General features: G+C 58.9%; 1 protein-coding gene across 1 annotated transcript; it reads right to left on the minus strand.

Moving 5' to 3' along the window:
- Window positions 1-5: 5 nt before the first annotated feature.
- On the minus strand, window positions 6-1,565 carry BJ171DRAFT_484001 (uncharacterized protein; the record flags this gene model as incomplete). The annotated part of the gene is made up of 4 exons (XM_053108971.1): window positions 6-468; window positions 536-1,257; window positions 1,331-1,395; window positions 1,431-1,565. Coding segments are annotated over 4 exons (1,385 nt in total), but the record flags the coding sequence as incomplete, so codon positions are not given.
- Between the last annotated feature and the right edge of the window lie 16,184 nt (window positions 1,566-17,749).

The raw sequence follows: 17,749 nt of genomic DNA on the forward strand, positions 1-17,749 counted from the left end.
ACGACAGGAACTGGGCCGACAGATCCAGGATGCGCACAAAGCGGGCGGGGTGATTGCTGGGCGATACATGTGCAAGCGACCCTGATCGACAGATCCCAAGGAATGCGTTGAGCAGCTCGTTGGACTGCAAGATCGGATTGTGCCATAGAAACCGCGTCGCCGTTTGGTAAAACAGGCGGCTGACCTGGCAGAGCATGGCCAGGGTGGCCTGGATGGACTCGCGGTCCTGGCTTTGCTGATAGACAAACTGGAAGACGCGGTGCCAGAGCTCCGGAGGCAGACGGGTGGAGGATCTATGGGAGCGGGGCGGGAGAGACGCATCTGTGCGAGGGCAGATCATGGCGGGGAGGGGGAGAGTGTTAGCGCTCTGCTGGGAGCCCCACTTCCAGGGAGACCGGCGCTTGGGACAGGCTTTATGAGCGTGTCCGACGCATGTCACCGCGGCGTTCATGGCGGAGAGGGAGATGGCTGTCGCCAGAGCGAGCTCATCAGCAGTGCAGACAGGGGCCCGGCTGGAGGAGGAGGGAGACCTTACCATCAGAGTGGAGCCGGGCGGGCTGGCTGTCGGAGCAGCCAGACGATTGGGTCAGTTGACAGGCGGATGATCCAGGCTCGACCGGTGATGGACGGACGCTGGGTGATTGCTGCGAGTCTGGCTGCACGTCGACATGGGGCTGCGAAAGCCGTCGGCGATGGAACCGAGTCAGCCGTTTTGAAAACGAGAGTCTTCTTGCTCGAGACGGCCGAAGCGGGTACTTGGGCGAGGCATGGGACGAGTGTCCGGAGTGGTGGAGGTGGTAGTTGTGGAGGTGGTAGTTGTGGTTGTGGTTGTGGCTGTTTGGATGGTGAGATTTGGTTTTGGATGGATGGGCGAGGCGATGAAGTCGGGCCTTGAGAGTGTCCAGCGATGGCGACGATGACTGGATCTGGAGCGGCAGCTCGTCGGCTGAGGCAAGAGACTCAAACAGGGCAGCGGCAATGATTTGGCCATCGAGTTCGCCACTGACGTCAGAGGACGCGCGAGGGCGGTGTGCGTCGCGACAAGCAGGGGTTGGCGACAGCGGAACATGGTGGTGGTGGTGGTGGTGGTGGTGGTCGACCAAGAGAAGCGAGGCCAGGGCAGGACGATACTTGGCCGCCCACTTGACCAGGGCAGCGCCGTCCAGGTCAGGCACAGACAAATTGTCGAGGGCAGCGAGCCAGGAGACGGCAGCTGGCTGCTGCAGACGGAGAGCATGCTCGACCATGGCGGGAGGGCTGATGCGGCGAGTTCGAGCCGGGTTTATTGAGTAAAAGAAGGAGCGACACTGATGCGGTGGAGCAGAGATACTGATGGGCAGACGAAACGAAGAGCGGCAGCTCGAAGGAGTGCGGCGGGAGGGCGAAGGCCAGAGGCTTTAAGTGCTCGGAGGAGGAAGAGGGTGACGCACAACAAGCGCCGCAGAGCGGCATTGCGGCTGTGACAACAACATGATCTCATCGAGGGCCCGTATGATCCCAAACATGCCGAGCCAGGCGGGTTTGGGGACGCGCGGCCAGAGGAGCACAGGCAAGGCCGGCGCCATGACGGGGCAATGACGGGAGGTGGCGGGGATAGGACCAATCACCGAGGAGGGCGATCGGGCAGAGTTTGTGTCGGCAGAGTGTCTCTTTGGGGGGGGGGATCGGGCAGGAGGGACTGAGGCGGCTGCAGCCTGTGCGTGGCGGCGAGCGAGCTGGCAGGCGGTCATCCGCCCGGCGGGACAAGACGCCGAGGCCTCTGCAACGAGGTCATCCGCACACCAGATGGAGTCGGTGGGTGTAAGGAGTGAACAAGCGCAAGGACGAAGACCAAGTGCTTGGTATGAGCTTTATTAGCTTTTAGCCCCGAACACCAAAGAACAAGTTTTGTTCGAACTGGTGTTCAACATAGGCTCAGACATGCAGGGCTATTTATAGACCGGGAGAAGGTCGAGGGGCAAAAGTGGGCGAGAAGGGTGGAGCATCACAGAGAAGCGAGAAGGGGGTGCGAGAGTGGCTGGTGTGCAAGCGAGAGAGGCTTGGCACAGCCCGGGGACATGTGCCGAGCGGTGGGGGAGGCAGGAAACCAGTAGACGCGGGTGGCAACGGCGCGTGCTCATGCATGGGGGCAAACAAACACGTGGGGACTCATGATTGGTGCGGAGGGCGAGAGCATGCGGGACAATCTCATTGGTCCGTTGTGATGCTGGTCATCACACTATCTCCTCCTTAAACTACGGCGTGTTCCATCTTGAGTTCTCCTGGGGCCAGGCTTGTCTGGGTAGCGTCGGTGGTACTCCGCGGCCACCGTTGGGGCAAAGACAATGTCGGCGGGCTCCCAACTTCGATCGGTGACCGGGTAGCCTTTCCAATCGATGAGATAGTGCAGCTTTCCGCGCACGAACTTGGAGTCTAAGATCTCTTCGACCTCCCACTCCAAGTTCCCATCGATGACCACCGCAGGGGGCGGCGCTTGCACCCGACCCGGAAGCGAGTTCTTCTTGTAGGGCTCAAGAAGAGACACATGGAACACCGGGTGCACCTTTATGTCCTTTGGCAAGTCCAGGCGGAAAGCCAATGTCCCGACGGCCTCGAGGATGGTGAATGGTCCAATCCTCTGGTAATCCAGCTTCTTGCTTGGGCGAGTGGTGCTGATGTTACGAGTCAGCACCCAGACTTGATCGCCCGGACGCAAGTCGGGAGCCTGGGACCTCCGGAGATCTGAGAAGTGCTTGTAGTCAGACTTTGCCTTCTCAAGATTCTCCTTCAACAGTGCCAGGTTCCGCTGGAGATGTTCAACCCTCTCCGTGGCAGAGGGAACATCAGGGCCGCCAGCGACAACGGGGACTTCGAACCTTGGGTGGAACCCATAGGTTGCCAAGAATGGCGAGGCATGTGTTGACGAGTTCTCGAGGTTATTGTAAGAGAACTCGGCCAACGGCAGCAGCTCGGCCCAGTCATCTTGCTGATACGACGTGTAACAGCGCAGGTATTGGTTGATGACCTGGTTGACCCTCTCAGTCTGTCCATCGGTCTGGGGATGGAAGGCCGTGGACAGACTGGTTTGGATCCCGAGCTGCGTGCAGAGTGCCTTCCAGAACCGAGAGGTGAACTGACTTCCTCGGTCTGAAACCACTGTGTCGGGGAGGCCATGGAGACGAAAGACATTGTCGAGGAACAGTGACGCAGTCTCCTCCGCCGACGGCAGTGAACGCCAGGACATAAAGTGTGCCATCTTTGTGAGGCTGCATACCACCACAAAGATGCAGGTGTGACCCTTGGACTTTGGCAGATCAGTGATAAAGTCCATGGTCAGTGTCCCCCAGGGTCGATCGGCTGTCTGGAGTGGCAACAGGAACCCAAACGGCTTGTGTCGCGGAGCTTTCGAGCGTGCACAGGTGTCGCACGTCGAGACGTACTCTTTGACATCTTTCCGATAGGTTTGCCACCAAAACTGTCGCGATACCAGAGCCAGAGTCCGTCGGATGCCTGGATGACCCACAGCGACTGGGTCATGGCACGACTTGAGCGCCGGAACTCGGCACGACTCTGGGACCACAATCCTGTTCTGGAAGGTGAGGTACTGGCCATTCCAGACGAACTTCGGGTCACGACGGTATTTGTCTAGACCGGGATCCCGAGCCTGCTCTTCGGCTATGAGCTGCAGCAAATCCACAGGGTCACTGCGACTTGCAACCGAAGAGCGGGCGTCTCTGCTTCGGAGCACGCGTATCACCGCGGCAGGATCGAGAAGCAGAGGCGGATCCCTCGACACGGAGGCCGACGAAGGGATGTAGTCCGAGCGACGAGACAGGGCATCGGCCTTGCCGTTCCTCGCACCAGGACGGTACTGGATGCGGATGTCGAACCGAGACAAGAACTGGGACCACCGTGCATGACGCTGGTTTAGGATGCGAGCCGTTGCCAGGTACTCCAAGTTCTTGTGATCGGTCAGAACGGCAACGGGATGCTGGGCGCCTTCGAGGTAGTGTCGCCACGCCTCGAAAGCCTCCTTGATCGCCAACAGCTCTTTCTCGTATATGCTGTAGTTACGTTCAGCATTCGAGAGTGTCCGCGAATGGAACGAGCAAGGATGAAGGCGATCATCAGCACCCCGCTGGGAGAGCACGCATCCAAGCGCAAAGTCCGACGCATCTGACTCTACGACGAACGGCTTGGATGGGTCCGGATGCACCAGAACGGGCTCCGAAACGAAGGCATCCTTCAAGGATCTGAATGCTTTATCGGCTTCGCGGGACCACTGGAAGCCATGCGTCTTCCGGAAGAGCCGAGTCATGGGCCCCGCGATCTTTGCGTATCCATCGATGAAGCGTCGATAGAAGTTCGCAAACCCGACAAAGGATCGAAGATCCGAGATGTTGCGCGGTATGGGCCAATCCAAGATCGCAGAGAGCTTGGATCGCTCCATACCGATGCCCTCGGGCGAGACCATGAAACCAAGGAACGAGACCGAGGTTTTGGAGAACTCGCACTTCTCCAGCTTGCAATACAGCTTTGCAGCTCGGAGCTTCGAGAGGACCTGCTTGACGTGCTCTACATGCTGCGACGGATCAGCACTGTAGATCAAGATATCGTCAAGATACGCAATTGCGAACTGGTCCAACTCGGTGCGCAGGACGTCGTTGATGAAGTGCTGGAACGTCGCTGGCGCGTTGGTGAGCCCAAAGGGCATCACCAAGTACTCGAAGTGCCCATATCGAGTACGGAAAGCTGTCTTCCACTCGTCCCCGGAGCGGATGCGCAGCAGATTGTAGGCTCCACGAAGGTCCAGCTTAGTGAACACCTTCGCGCCTCGAAGTCGGTCCAGCAGCTCGCCGATCAGCGGTAAAGGGTAACGGTTCTTTACCGTGATACCGTTCAGTGCGCGGTAGTCAACGCAAAGACGAAGTGAGCCGTCCTTCTTCTTGACGAAGAGGATTGGTGAGCCTGCTGGGGACGACGAAGGACGAACGAATCCCTTGGCAAGATTCTCGTCGAGATAGTCACGCAGAGCGTGAAGTTCGGGCTCGGACAGTGAGTACAGAGGCCCGAACTTTGGCGACTTGCCCGGCTCCAAGTCAATGGGGCAGTCATAAGGGCGATGCGGAGGCAAGGAGTCAGCTTCCTGTTTAGAGAAAACAGACAGGAAGTCCTTGTACTCCGCAGGCACTTCGACAGTCGCAGTGCTCGGCTCGTCAGTGGGCAGGACATGGACCTGAAAGATGGTCAGGGGTTGCGTTCCATGCCTGCATGCATCCAAAGACTCGCGCATCGAGCGGTAATCAATGCTGCAGACGCGGAGAGGAGCGTCCGAGCTGAGAGGAGGGGCGTGGACAAGGTCAGAATAATGTTCGACGGTTACTTTATTCTGAACAATGTCCGAAGAACAAACAACAGGAGGAGGTACATCAAGGAGGGAAAGAGAACTGACAACAGAAGAAGGGGTTTGGGAAGAGCGAAGGGGTTCGGGAGGAACAAGACAAGAAGGGGAAGACGAAGGTGGGAGCGTAGGAGAGGAGCTTAGATCAATCAAAGGAGTGGAATCATCAAGAAGGGGAGTGACATTGGAGGAAGTGGAGCAAGACGAAAGAGAAGTAGTGCATGGAGAGGGGTCGGAATCAACAGAAGGAGGGAGACAAAGAAGACCGCGAGACCAGACAATCTTGGGCTCGGCGGTGCGCAACCAAGGAAAGCCAAGGATAAGTGGTTGATGTGGAGACCTGATCACATCGAACCGAAGGCGTTGCGAGACGTCCCCGAGAATCACCTCGAGTGGAGCAGTCTCGCGGAGGATGGGGCCAGACGACAGCGGCTTACCATCCACGCCTTCCACTGCCAAGGGCGAAGCCTTGGAGCAGGTGGGGACAGAGTGTCGAGCAACAAAGTCCTCGTCGATAAAGTTGCCAGAGGCACCAGAATCGACAAGTCCTTCGCACGACAGAGAATCACCAGAAGGAAGACGAACAGCGACGGGAACAACCAACGAGCAACGACGAACAGACGAAACACAAGACTTTGGTTCGGTACCAGCTTCGGCACCAGGGTTGCGGCTAGCACAGACAGTTAACTTTGCCGAGGGTTGGCAGGACAGCTCAGGTATTTGCACCTGTGGATGAGGTGCAGTTCCCAGTGACACCAGAGGTGCCACGGGTACTATGCCAGAGCTGAGAGTGTCCGCCGGTCCAGAGGCAAGGCGAAGCTGTCCGCACATCACTGCTTCCCCAGTACTTACCAAAGGCACCTTACCAATGTCTTCACTTTCGGAAGGCGGTGGGCACGGCTCCGGTTCAAGGCCTTCACTTAGAACCGGGCCTGGTCGTTTCCCGAACTGAAGTCTTGCACTTCTCCATCTTCGTAAACGATGGTGCGGATGATCCTCGGGCCGGGAGGTCCAGGGGGCGGTCCGGTAGCTCTGGTAGATCCAAACTTGACGGGGCAGTTTCGTACCAAGTGGCCCTTCTTGCCACAGTACAGGCAGAGTCCAAAGCGGCGGCGGCGTTGTTTCTCCTCGGCGGTCAGGGGTCCAGAGACGGCAGAGTCCACTTGCATGGGCTCGGAAACAATGTAGGAGGGGTGCGGCGGAGCGAGGACGGACGCGGGAGCGATGGCGGGAACGGCAGCGGAGGCGGAACCAAAGGCGAACTGGGAAGACCGGTAGCGGGCAGGCGTGCTTCGGCGCTCTTGACGGCGCTCGCGGATTCGTGCATCGAGCTCGTTACAAAGCTCGATGTACTCCTCCAGATCTCGTGGCAGAGGGCGAACTCGCGAAAGTTCGTCTCTGACATCATCCGACAAGCCAAGTCGGAAGAACGAGATCTTTGCACCGTCGTTCCAAGTCGTATCGGCGGCAATACGAAGGAACTCGGATGCATAGACTGCGCACGGGCGGTTGCCCTGAGACAGTGTGGTGATCACTGACTCGGCAGTCCTGGCCCGATCAGGGTCGTCAAACACTTTGGAAAAGCGTTCTAGGAAATCGCCAAAAGAGTTGAGTCGGGGATCACCCATCTCAAGCATCGGAGTCGCCCACTGGAGAGCCGGTCCAGTGAGCAGACTAATGACGAATCCGACCTTAATCGGGTCAGCAGGGAACCGGTGGGGCTGCATTCGTATATACAGTTTGCACTGATTTACGAATGCCCGGAACCCTTGCCGGTTACCGTCGTAACGGTCCGGCATCTGCACGCTGTACCCAGCGGCAGGAGCATCGCGAGCTGTCCGGAGCTCGGCGAGCTCGGCCTCCAAGGCACGGAGGCGGTCCACGAGGGCAGGATCCATGGCGGGACTGGGACTGGGACTGGGAAAAAAAAAAAAGCGAGGAGGTTCAAGAACAGGAGAGCGAAGAGGGCTCAGACACAAGTGTGCTTGAGGTTCGGACAGGACTAGGAAAGGGGCGGGGCTAGGAGCGGAAGATACCAAGCAGGTGGTATCAGTAGAAGAGAGTTCGAACAAAGTGTAAGGAGTGAACAAGCGCAAGGACGAAGACCAAGTGCTTGGTATGAGCTTTATTAGCTTTTAGCCCCGAACACCAAAGAACAAGTTTTGTTCGAACTGGTGTTCAACATAGGCTCAGACATGCAGGGCTATTTATAGACCGGGAGAAGGTCGAGGGGCAAAAGTGGGCGAGAAGGGTGGAGCATCACAGAGAAGCGAGAAGGGGGTGCGAGAGTGGCTGGTGTGCAAGCGAGAGAGGCTTGGCACAGCCCGGGGACATGTGCCGAGCGGTGGGGGAGGCAGGAAACCAGTAGACGCGGGTGGCAACGGCGCGTGCTCATGCATGGGGGCAAACAAACACGTGGGGACTCATGATTGGTGCGGAGGGCGAGAGCATGCGGGACAATCTCATTGGTCCGTTGTGATGCTGGTCATCACAGTGGGATGGAGAGCGTCTGATCGGGTGTGTCGATGCAGGCGACTGGAAGGGCCATGTTAGTTGGGCAGATCGGTGCTTGGCCATCGATCTGCTCGCATTAACATTGTCTCCTCGTATCGACACTGTCTCCTCGTATCGACACTCTGGCTCCTCGCATCAGCACATCCCCATCCATGGTCCATCATCCATCCATCCATCCATCTGTCTGTCTGTCTGTCTGTCTGTCTGTCTGTCTGTCTGTCTGTCTGTCTGTCGGCCCCGCTCCTGCATCTCCGCAGCCCAACGAGCGCGGCCCACACACGACTCCAGACCGGTCATGAGGGCATCAGCCAATGCCATGGCCGCGCGCGCGGACCAATCAGCTGCCCGCCCCGTGTTCGCCGTGAATCATCGCCCAACCAATCGCCGCCGAGTGAGTCAGGTCATCCGCCAGGCGCGCGCTGTCTGCCGGGGGTCACGGGCCTCTGCTTGCGGGGCTGCCGCTGCTGCTGCTGCTGGGGCCTGGCGCCGTGTGGATGGGTCCGCCGTCGCTGGCGGGCGTGGCAGCGGGACGGGCACTTTCGCAAGTGGCATCCGCGGGTGGCATTCGCAGCCGTATTTGCGCTGTTCCTGGCCAACGCCTGCCCTTCCAAGTTGCATCATCCGCGGCATCGTCTGTGGCATCATCCGCGGTGAGCGTGGCTGTCAACTGTCCCTGCTCCGCTGTTCACCCGCTCTGAGTCACCCGCTCTGATTCTCCTGCCCTGGCTCGCCACTGGCATGCTGGCTTCATGCGTCGCTGGCTTCTGGGATCCGTCGGCTCGTTTCCGGCTCACTGCACGAGAGTCCCAGATGCTGTGACAGCTCTCGCCCAGGTGCCTTTGATGCCGGACATGCTGATTCCCCGGATGCTGGCATACCAAAGCGCACGTTGCAGCCCCATTGCCAAGGACGTGCTGCGGTTGTGTACTTTTCCGTCCACCACCGCCGTGACTTTAGCCCAGCCCTTCGCTTGCCCATTCTCCAAATGAGCATTGAACTGTTGCTGGATACTTCTTTTTCCTGGCTTTTCTTTATTGGCAAAACCAACAATCCTGGAGCACAGCTTCGCGGACACCGATGCTAATTTTTTTTCTCTTTTTCTCTTTTTTTTGGTCTTTTGCTATTGAATTTGGGTTGTGAATTGCTCCAGCTGGAAGAACGGTGTGGGCGACATGAGGAGAAAGGTCGAGAGGGGTGCGCCGACAAGCTCGGGCTCGGGCTCGGGTTCGGGTTCGGGTTCGGGAGCATTGAGTCGGCCAAGCCAAGCAAAGCAAAAGCCAAGCCAAACCAAGCCAAATCGGCCAAGCTCGCTCTCCGTCTAGTACCGGTAGAGGTTTATGCTCTTGCCAGAAAGCGCACCGGGTGAGGAGCAGGTCATGGCCGGGGTCGAGGGCGAGCCGTGCTCGCTGTCGCTGTCCTTATCGTTGTCGTGGCCACATAGAATCATGGACCGGTGCGAGTGCTTCGATGCCATCATGGCCTTCAGATTCATCACTTCCTTGACCCGGAGCTGGTTGGCCCGCTTCAGCGCCTTGTACTCGCGGAGCAGGTCGTCCTGCTGGCTGGCCCATCGCTCGCGCTCCTGCAGAAGCTGCTGGACCGTGTCCTTGGCGCCGGCCAGCTCGCTCGAAAGCGTGCGAATGTACGATCGCTCGCGGTCCTTCCAGTCGCGCAGCTGGGTCTCCATCTGGCCGTACGCCGCTCGGTACTGCTCCGACTCGTGGCGGCTGGTGAGGGCCATCTCCTGCGAGGACGTGAGCTGGCTCTCCAGCTTCTGCACCCGTTGCGACATGTCGGTGAGTTCCCCATGCGCTGCCGACAGAGTGTACTCGAGATCGCTGATTCGAGCTTCGTATCGCTCAGCGCGGGCGTCCGAGAGGCTGATTTCGGTCCGGATGCGTCGGTTCGCGCGGGACAGGGCCTCGACTGCAATGTCGAGCTGCGCCCGCAGAACCTTGTTCTCCTTGGCAAGCAGATGCATGTGGTCGAGCTGACGGGTGTGCTCATGAGGTTGGTGTTTGCTGGACCGCCGCTTTCTCTCGGGTCGGGCGCCGTTGGATCCCGGGATGGTGCTCGAGACCAGGGGGGTCGGGGGCAGGGGTTGTTCGGTAACGGCCTCGCCCAGGCTGTCCTGGGTGGGCTCGGGAACTGCAGCCTCGATGCCGTCGGTCTGGGTCGGAGCCGCTCCAAAGAGCGAGACCTTGGGGAAGGCCAGGGCGGCTGTGGACGAGAGCCGGGCAAGATCCGTCAACGAATCGTGGTCGACAAGGGCGAGGATGTCTTCGGGGTGCTCGCCGAGGGCCATGGCCGCATCCATGAACTCGCCCAGGGCCCTGGAGAGCGCCTCCTTGGCCTGGTGGAACCGGGTCATCAGTGGGTGGCCATGGCTTGTTTTTGGGATGCCTCCGTGGGAGTGAGGGCCAGCAGTGCAGTCGCGGGACGGCGGCTTGGAATCGTATCCACCAAAGCTGCTGCTGCTATTAGTATGTGATTGAGGGAAATGTACATTGCTTTGGGGCGAGGAGCAGAGACTGTCCAGATGAGAGTCGTGACTCTCGCTGTCGCCATCCGACAGGGACGGGCTGGAAGGAGGCGTGACTTTGTAGACCATGTTTTTTTTTTCTTTTTTTCGGACGCAAAAGAGTCACTTGGAGGGAGGTGTCTGAGGAGAGGTGGGTCGGAGGGCGGATTGGAGGGCGGAGGGACTGGGTCGATGAGAGTTTCCTTTGTCGCTTTGGAAGGACAGCTGGAGGGGCGGACTAGGGGGCCGTCAATTTGGGGCCGGTCGAGAGGTCGCGGAAACTGGTGAAGCAGAATCAGCGAGTGACGGTCGGTCGGAGAGGAGGGTTGCTGCTCGGAATAATCTCAGCTTTGGTGAGGGAATCAGAGCGGCGGCGGATAGGGCTTGTTTGAAAGGGCTATCCAGGGGGGTGGGGTCGAATGGGAGCGCAGGAGAAATCAAGGCAAGAACTGAAAGCAAACAGCAGTAACGGAAGAGACAAGCAAGTGCTGGGAAACAGAAACGCAGTACCGAGGGAGGGCCAGAAGGAACGAGGCTGTCAGGGAACAAGAGAGAGGGCCAACAGGAAGAGGCGAACGAGAGAAGAGGTCTTGGTATTCAACTTGAAAGAGGGGCAATGGGCGCTAAGCGTCGGAGAGAGAGAGGAGGGACAATTTGGCACTCCAGCACAAGGTTCGTTGGCACAGGGGGGGGGAACTGGTTTCTAGTTGATTTTTGAAGGAATTTTGTGGGGGCAAACCGGGAGCGGTTTCTTCAGCGACGACTGAAGCTATCTCGCTCTTGACCTGAACTCCTAGGAGAGAGGGGGTCCTGGACAGGTCGTCGAGAACGGTAGAAAAAAATGGTTCCGGGAAACCAGAAACAATAAATAAATAAAAAAAGGCAACTCCACCAGCGTATTTGACTGGAGGGGAGGATAGACGAAAGGTGGTAAAGAAAGACCTGAGACGACGGGAGACGGGAGGCAAAAAAGGGGGGGGAAGCGAGCGACGGGCGACACGGCGAGAAGCGAGGGGGGGCGAGGGCGCCGCGAGGACCCGGCGAGAGCGCCTTGTTGTTTGTCCGTCTGCACAGGAATGCTGTGCGAGTCCGAGCTGAGGCGCTGAGAGGCAGCAAGTGCATATGCAAGTGCATATGCAAGTGCATATGCAGAGGTAAGGAGGAATAAGATGCAGAGTGCCCTTATTCCGTTTGGACTTGGCGTGCGCCGGTGCCAATTGCATTTCATGTCTCTGCCTCGCTGGTGTTGTCTGGTCTCGCTCGTCGTCTCGCTGGCCGTCTCGCTCGTCGTCTCGCTGGCCGTCTCGCTGGTCGTCTCGCTCGTCGGCCCCATGGCAAACGCGGCAATCTTGCCAAAGATGCGTGTTCGCGGCCAAGTGGCTTTCTCCACCGCCCTTTGACGGCCTTTGCGGGTCTATATCTGCGTCCATCTGCGTCCATCTGCATTCACCTGCGTCCATCTGCATCTGCGTCCATCGCACCTCCCGCCTGTTCTCTTCGACGCTGCTGATCGCTCGCACGGCCCACGTAGGTACATGCGTGTGCGGTGCCCTCGTCTCTGTCCGCAGATCCTCAACTCGATGCACATCGCCGGTTTCGATGGCTCAGATGGCCCCCCCTGCACCACTCGCCAATCTATCTCGTTGGCCGCATGGCGCGGACAGCTGGCTCACCGCTCTCTGCTGCGATCTGCGTTTCGTCCCCTCCCGTCTGTCGCCGCTGCCTGAGCAGTTTCCACCAGCAGCAGCACCAACTCGAGGCTGAGCCAAATCACCAGTCAACACCACCCTCATCACCCAGCCCTTGTCATTGTCGGGTCTCGGCCGCGTTCGTCAATTAACCCTCCAAGATGCGCCGGTCGCTTGCCTCGCTTGTACTGCTCTCGGGACTCTGCTCGCTCTCGAGACAAGAGTCGGGCTCATACCTCAACCAGGGTGCCGTCTCGGCCGATGTGTTTGCAAAACATCCACACAAAGTCGTCTTTGAGCGCAATCCCGTCAGCTCGCTGGAACTCGTCGATCTGGACTGGGTGAGTCTCTGGAGACGAGCCTTCTCCCTTATGTGCAGGGCCATACCGAGCGTGCAAGCCGAGTCTCTCACACTCCCTATCGGCCGCGCCTCCCTCGCTTTCTATCCAGTCCGATGCATCCTCGGTGATTATGCCAATCGCCCAGCTCGAGACCAAGTTTCTGTGTCGGCTGCCCAAGATCGACCTGGATGCTCCCCAAGATGACCTGGTCGAGGACGAAGATGCCATGATAGAGTCGGGCTTGCAGCTGCTCTCGCCGCTGTCAGACAAATGCATTACATCGGTGAGCTCCCTGTCTCGCTTTGGGGACCAACGTCCGATCCAGCCGTCCTCAGCAGCGGGTGCTTGTAATCTGCCGTGCTCATTCGCCTTCCTGCTCAACATGCACATGCCCAGCCTCGAGGATGGTGGGTCTACGAATTCTGCTTCAACTCCAAGGTCCGGCAGTTCCATCCCGTCCCTGAAGCAGAGCAGGCCAAGATCGTCAATGACGAGAATAATAATTTTCTGGGCAAGTTTGTGGCGTCCAAGCTTCATCCGGCTCCAACAACAAACCTGGTCGAGGCCATCGACCACGAGGGCAGAACCATCCGGGCCCTCAGGCAGCGGTATGGAGACGGATCGATCTGCAAGCTCACAGGCCAGCCCAGAACGATCGACGTCGAGGTGAGCAGAGGCTCGTGCGCGTGCCCCTGCTTGAAACGGAAGAGAGGAGACCATTGCACATGCCGTTCCCACATGCATATCCGCCGAACGACGAGGCCTGTGGCGAGGCTGTGTTCTGGATCGTGCTGGCCGAGTGTGTCGCATTGCTTGCCACCAACGCATTGCTTGCCACCAACGCATTGCTTGCCACCAACGCATTGCTTGCCACCATCGCATATGCACATGCCGATCGGGATACTTTGCCGCATGCAATCGTTCTCAACCGTGTCGACCCGCTGTCTCGTCTAGTTCCACTGCGCCAACTACGAAAGCCACATCTCTACTATCAGTGAGCCGTCGAGCTGCCACTACCACATGGTCATTGTCACCCACCATCTCTGCAAGAACCCGTTCTTCCGGCCTCAGATTATGGCCCACTCCAATCTAATCGTCTGCCGTCCCATTGACGAAGATGTTCCCTCAGCGTCTGAACAGACCGAGTCAGTACCGCAGGCGCCGATCGGTGGCTCTGATGCTGCTGCTGCTGTTGTCGCTGATGGTGCAGTCGCCGATGGTGCTGCATCGCCGGATCTGTCGCCAGGCTTGCAGCCAATCTCATCGCCGCCAAAGGACAAGTTGCGCATCTTCCGCCCGAGCAAAAATGCACCTCCCAACGATGGCGATGGCGCGAGTTGGCTCACTACCCGCGAGCTGATCCACCTGATTGGCCGACGGTCAGCGTCGGTACCAGATCCATCAGACCAGCCACCCAAGAAAGCCAAACCGGATGCACACTCGGAGGGCTCGCAGAAGCTGGTTGACCTGTTTGACTGGCTGACTGTGTCAAGTGCCGATCCCCAGGTCCGTGAGCTGAGCCTGGAACTGAACCTGGACCAGCATCCCGAGCAACAGTCCCTGTTGGATGATATCATCGGGGAATACATTGCCCGGCTTACTTCGGATACAAAGGACGGCAAGGACGCTGGCGATTCCCCAAACGCTCGCGATGACGACTCTAGCCGAGAACAGCCTGCCGAGAGGGCAGCTGGCCACTTGGCTCAGCAAGCACCCGAGCAAGCACTCGAGCAAGCACCCGAGCAAGCACCCGAGCAAGCACTCGAGCAAGCACCCGAACATCGGGGACAGGAGGAGCGAGCTGAATCGCACGACCCGTCCACCCCCGACAACGCCCCGCAACATCCAGCGGACCACCGCGAGCTGTAAGCATTATCCCTCGGACGGTTCTCTCGGTGGGGGCACCCAGCATTCGCAATACAGACGACCGACGTCTCTATGTCCTCTCTGGAGCTTGAATACGCCAATGTTCATTTCAAATGTGTCCAAATGCATCATTCGTCCCTCTGGGCCAACTGGCAGCTTGTGTGCACATCATTTTGCCTTTCCTGCACTGACTGTATTAGAACATGATGCGGTTGTCCACGTCATCGTCGCGCCGTCATCGATTCTTGGCCGATCATCTCCCTCTTCCCCAGAAATGCACATGAATTGGGTGTGACAAGAGCGGGTACAGGATTGATGCATGGATGGGAGTGAGCAGGAGATAGGGGGCGGGCAGCTCTTGCATAAGATGGCGACCGCATGTAACGGGAAGGGGTACATACCGGAGCCAGACACAGAAGAGGAGGGAGGGGGAGGACATCGAGAAAGTGAGTCTAGCAGCTCAGGAAGAAGGGAGGGGAGAGGTTGGATGCTTAGAAGTGTGCTGGTGGATCGATCCGGCTGGGATATACAACCAGAGTATCCATCAATGTTACGCTGAATGTTGGAGGGGGGAGAACTCGCAAATGGCGGCTCGCTGCCTAGATTCGCTGGATCAGAACCTGGATCTCGTTCGCCTCGAGGGCCTCAGCAACCTCGGGATGCAGCGCAGCGTCGGGGATCAGACCGCGCTCGGAGAGATCCAGGAGCAGAGCCTTGGTCTCGACAGCGTTGTTTTCCTTTTGGAGACCCTTGAGGAGCTCGTTGTACTCGGTCACACGCTGCTCCTGGCTTGAATAGGGCAGCGGCGAGGTCAGGGCCTTGAAGAAGACCTCCTTGGCCTTGGTAACGTTGTTGGCTGCGACAGAGGTGCGGATCCACTGGGCGTAGGTCTCTCGCGCGATCGGGACGTGGGCTTGCTCGAGCTTCTCGATCATGGACTCGCCCTCCTTGACCTTGCCGTCGTTGAAGAGCAACAGCGGCACGACGGGCAGGATGACCTCGTCCGAGGGCGACACAGTGGCAAGGCGACCCTTGCCCAGCTGCTGATACAGGCCCTTGGCGGCATCCAAATGGGGGGTCGAGGCCGTCAGGAACGACTCGAGCAACAGCGCAACGATACGCGGCAGCTGCTCGGCGGGAGCGTATGCCAGCTGCAGCATGTCCAAGAGATAGTCGGTGTGCTTGTCGGCGTGGAACTCGGCCAGCGGCGCGATGAGGGTCCGGTTCAGCGGCTTGTGCTTCAGGATCGATACGACATGTCGCCAAGCAACGCCTGCCTGCGGCGGCTTCTGCGAGACATAGCCGCGGATCAGGGCAGCGTCCATCTCGTCGGCCGTCTTCCACCCTCGGACGTGTTCTTTCTTGTGGTAGTATCGCAGAGCCGAGGTCATGCCGTCGACTCGGGCACACACGCTGATCAGCGAGGTCAGGCACTTGGGCGAGGCCGGCACGAGCTTGGCCCGCATCGTGCGGTAGGTCTCGATGGCCAGCGACAGGTTGTTGCGGGCATCCAGGGCCTCGAATAGGCCTTCCCACGCCGCAGGCGGCGCAGGCTGGGTCGAGATCTTTTCAAACTTGCGCATGTACTGGTAGGCATGTGTCACACGGCCCAGCTTGCCATAGCCGCTGATGATGGCAGCGTAGGTGTCGGCGATCTGGGGATGCGACGGCGGGAGCTTCTGGAGAAGCGCCACAGCATCGTCCAGGGCGCCGTCGAGAGCGAGTGCCTGCGCAGCGAGTGCAAGCGTCTCGTCGTTGGGCTGGACGCCGGCCTTGACCATGTTGCCATAAATGATGGTTGCATGACGATGGTGTTGGATGCGCACGAGCGACTCGATCAGGGCGTTGTAAAGCTCGACCGAGAGCTGGCCATTGCTGTGCTCCTTGACCGAGTGGGCATACTGGAGCGCGGCACCGACATCATTTCCAATGAGCGCGAATGCCTGGATCAGGAGGGCATGCAGCTCTGTGGTGACCTTGATGCCATTCGCGCTCAGATCAGCCTGGATGTGGTCGATGGCCTGCTTGTTGCCGGTGCCGGGGTGTCTGGCGAGGCATCGCAGGAGGCCGACCAGATCGCCAGACGACAGGCGCTTCTTTTGTGCCTCGTTCTCACGGATGGACGAGTACGACGCCAAGGCGAGCTGGGCGTCGTCGATGGCGATGTAGTTCTGGAGGACAATCAGCGGATCCGCAGCCGGCGATGCCGTGGAGCCTGGCAGTGGTTTTTTGCAGATATGGGTTTGCGGCATTGTAGACCTGGGCCTCTTTGGGACATTTGCCGATGAAGCTTCGGGTTAATGAGGGCCGACAGAAGACTGCAGCGGCGGCAGGTGAGAACGGGAGTACCGGGCGAGCGAGACTGAGCGACCGGGCGACCGGGCGAAGGATGAACGAAGGACGCATGATCGGCGACAGGATCGGCGACAGGATCGGCGAGGAATTCGGCACGGGAACGAAGGGGGCCTGGTAGGCGAAAGCGCTTCGGAGAGCTTGGATAGACCGCTTGGAAAGAGAGCCTCGACGAGTGCTCCGGACGCGGATCGAGGGGGAAGCTGATGCGAGCAATGACCTCGATCGGGGCTTGGCTGCGAAAACAGGACTTTGCCGATCTGATCTGGCCGGCGGCAGAAAAAAAGACAAAAACGAGAGACGCGGATACGCTTAGGTAATCGGCTGCGGGCACAAAGCCGGGACGGCTCTCGGCGTGTGTGTGTGTGTGTGTGTGTGTGTGTGTGTGTGTGTGTGTGTGTGTGTGGCAGGGCTGCTCCGGAGCCCTAGGGTTGCGGGACACCTCCGGCTAGGGCTGTGCACCCCCTCCCGCCCCGCTCTGTGCGCACAGTAATGTGCACCAGGACCGCATTTCGCTATTCTCTCCTCCTTTTCGAATCCATTCAGGGACCCTTGACCCACCTACAGGTAGAGTATCGACACGGACGGACAGGCATCCACCAAGGCATCCATCGATGCATCCATCGATGCATCCATCCACCCATCCATCCATCCGTCCATGCGCCCGCCCGCCCATCCGTTCGCCTCGGCGATGTCGTCACTCTTTGAGCAAGTCGAACCAAGCGAGATATTATCCGGCGCTCTTCGAACCGCACCTTCCCGAGAGTCAACAATTTTGGATACCCGCAACGATGTCGATATTCCCGGACCTGCGTCGATACGCTGTGCATCACGGACTCGACCGAACGGATGGGCGGCACTCTGACGAAACACAACCGGCGGCATGTGTTTGGGCGATATCGATCGAGCGGCAACGGCAACGGCAGACTCTGATCCGGCACGTCCGCCAACACACACTTCCCCCCCATCACAGCAGTCATCATGGCCCAACGTGTTACCTACCGCCGCCGTCTCTCTTACAACACCAAGTCCAACAAGGGCCGTGTTGTCAAGACCCCTGGTAACTATCCGTCTCTCATCCCGAACG

This window comes from Polychytrium aggregatum (assembly GCF_025602895.1).
Source record: "Polychytrium aggregatum strain JEL109 chromosome Unknown BJ171scaffold_366, whole genome shotgun sequence".
Classification (NCBI taxonomy): domain Eukaryota; kingdom Fungi; phylum Chytridiomycota; class Chytridiomycetes; order Polychytriales; genus Polychytrium; species Polychytrium aggregatum.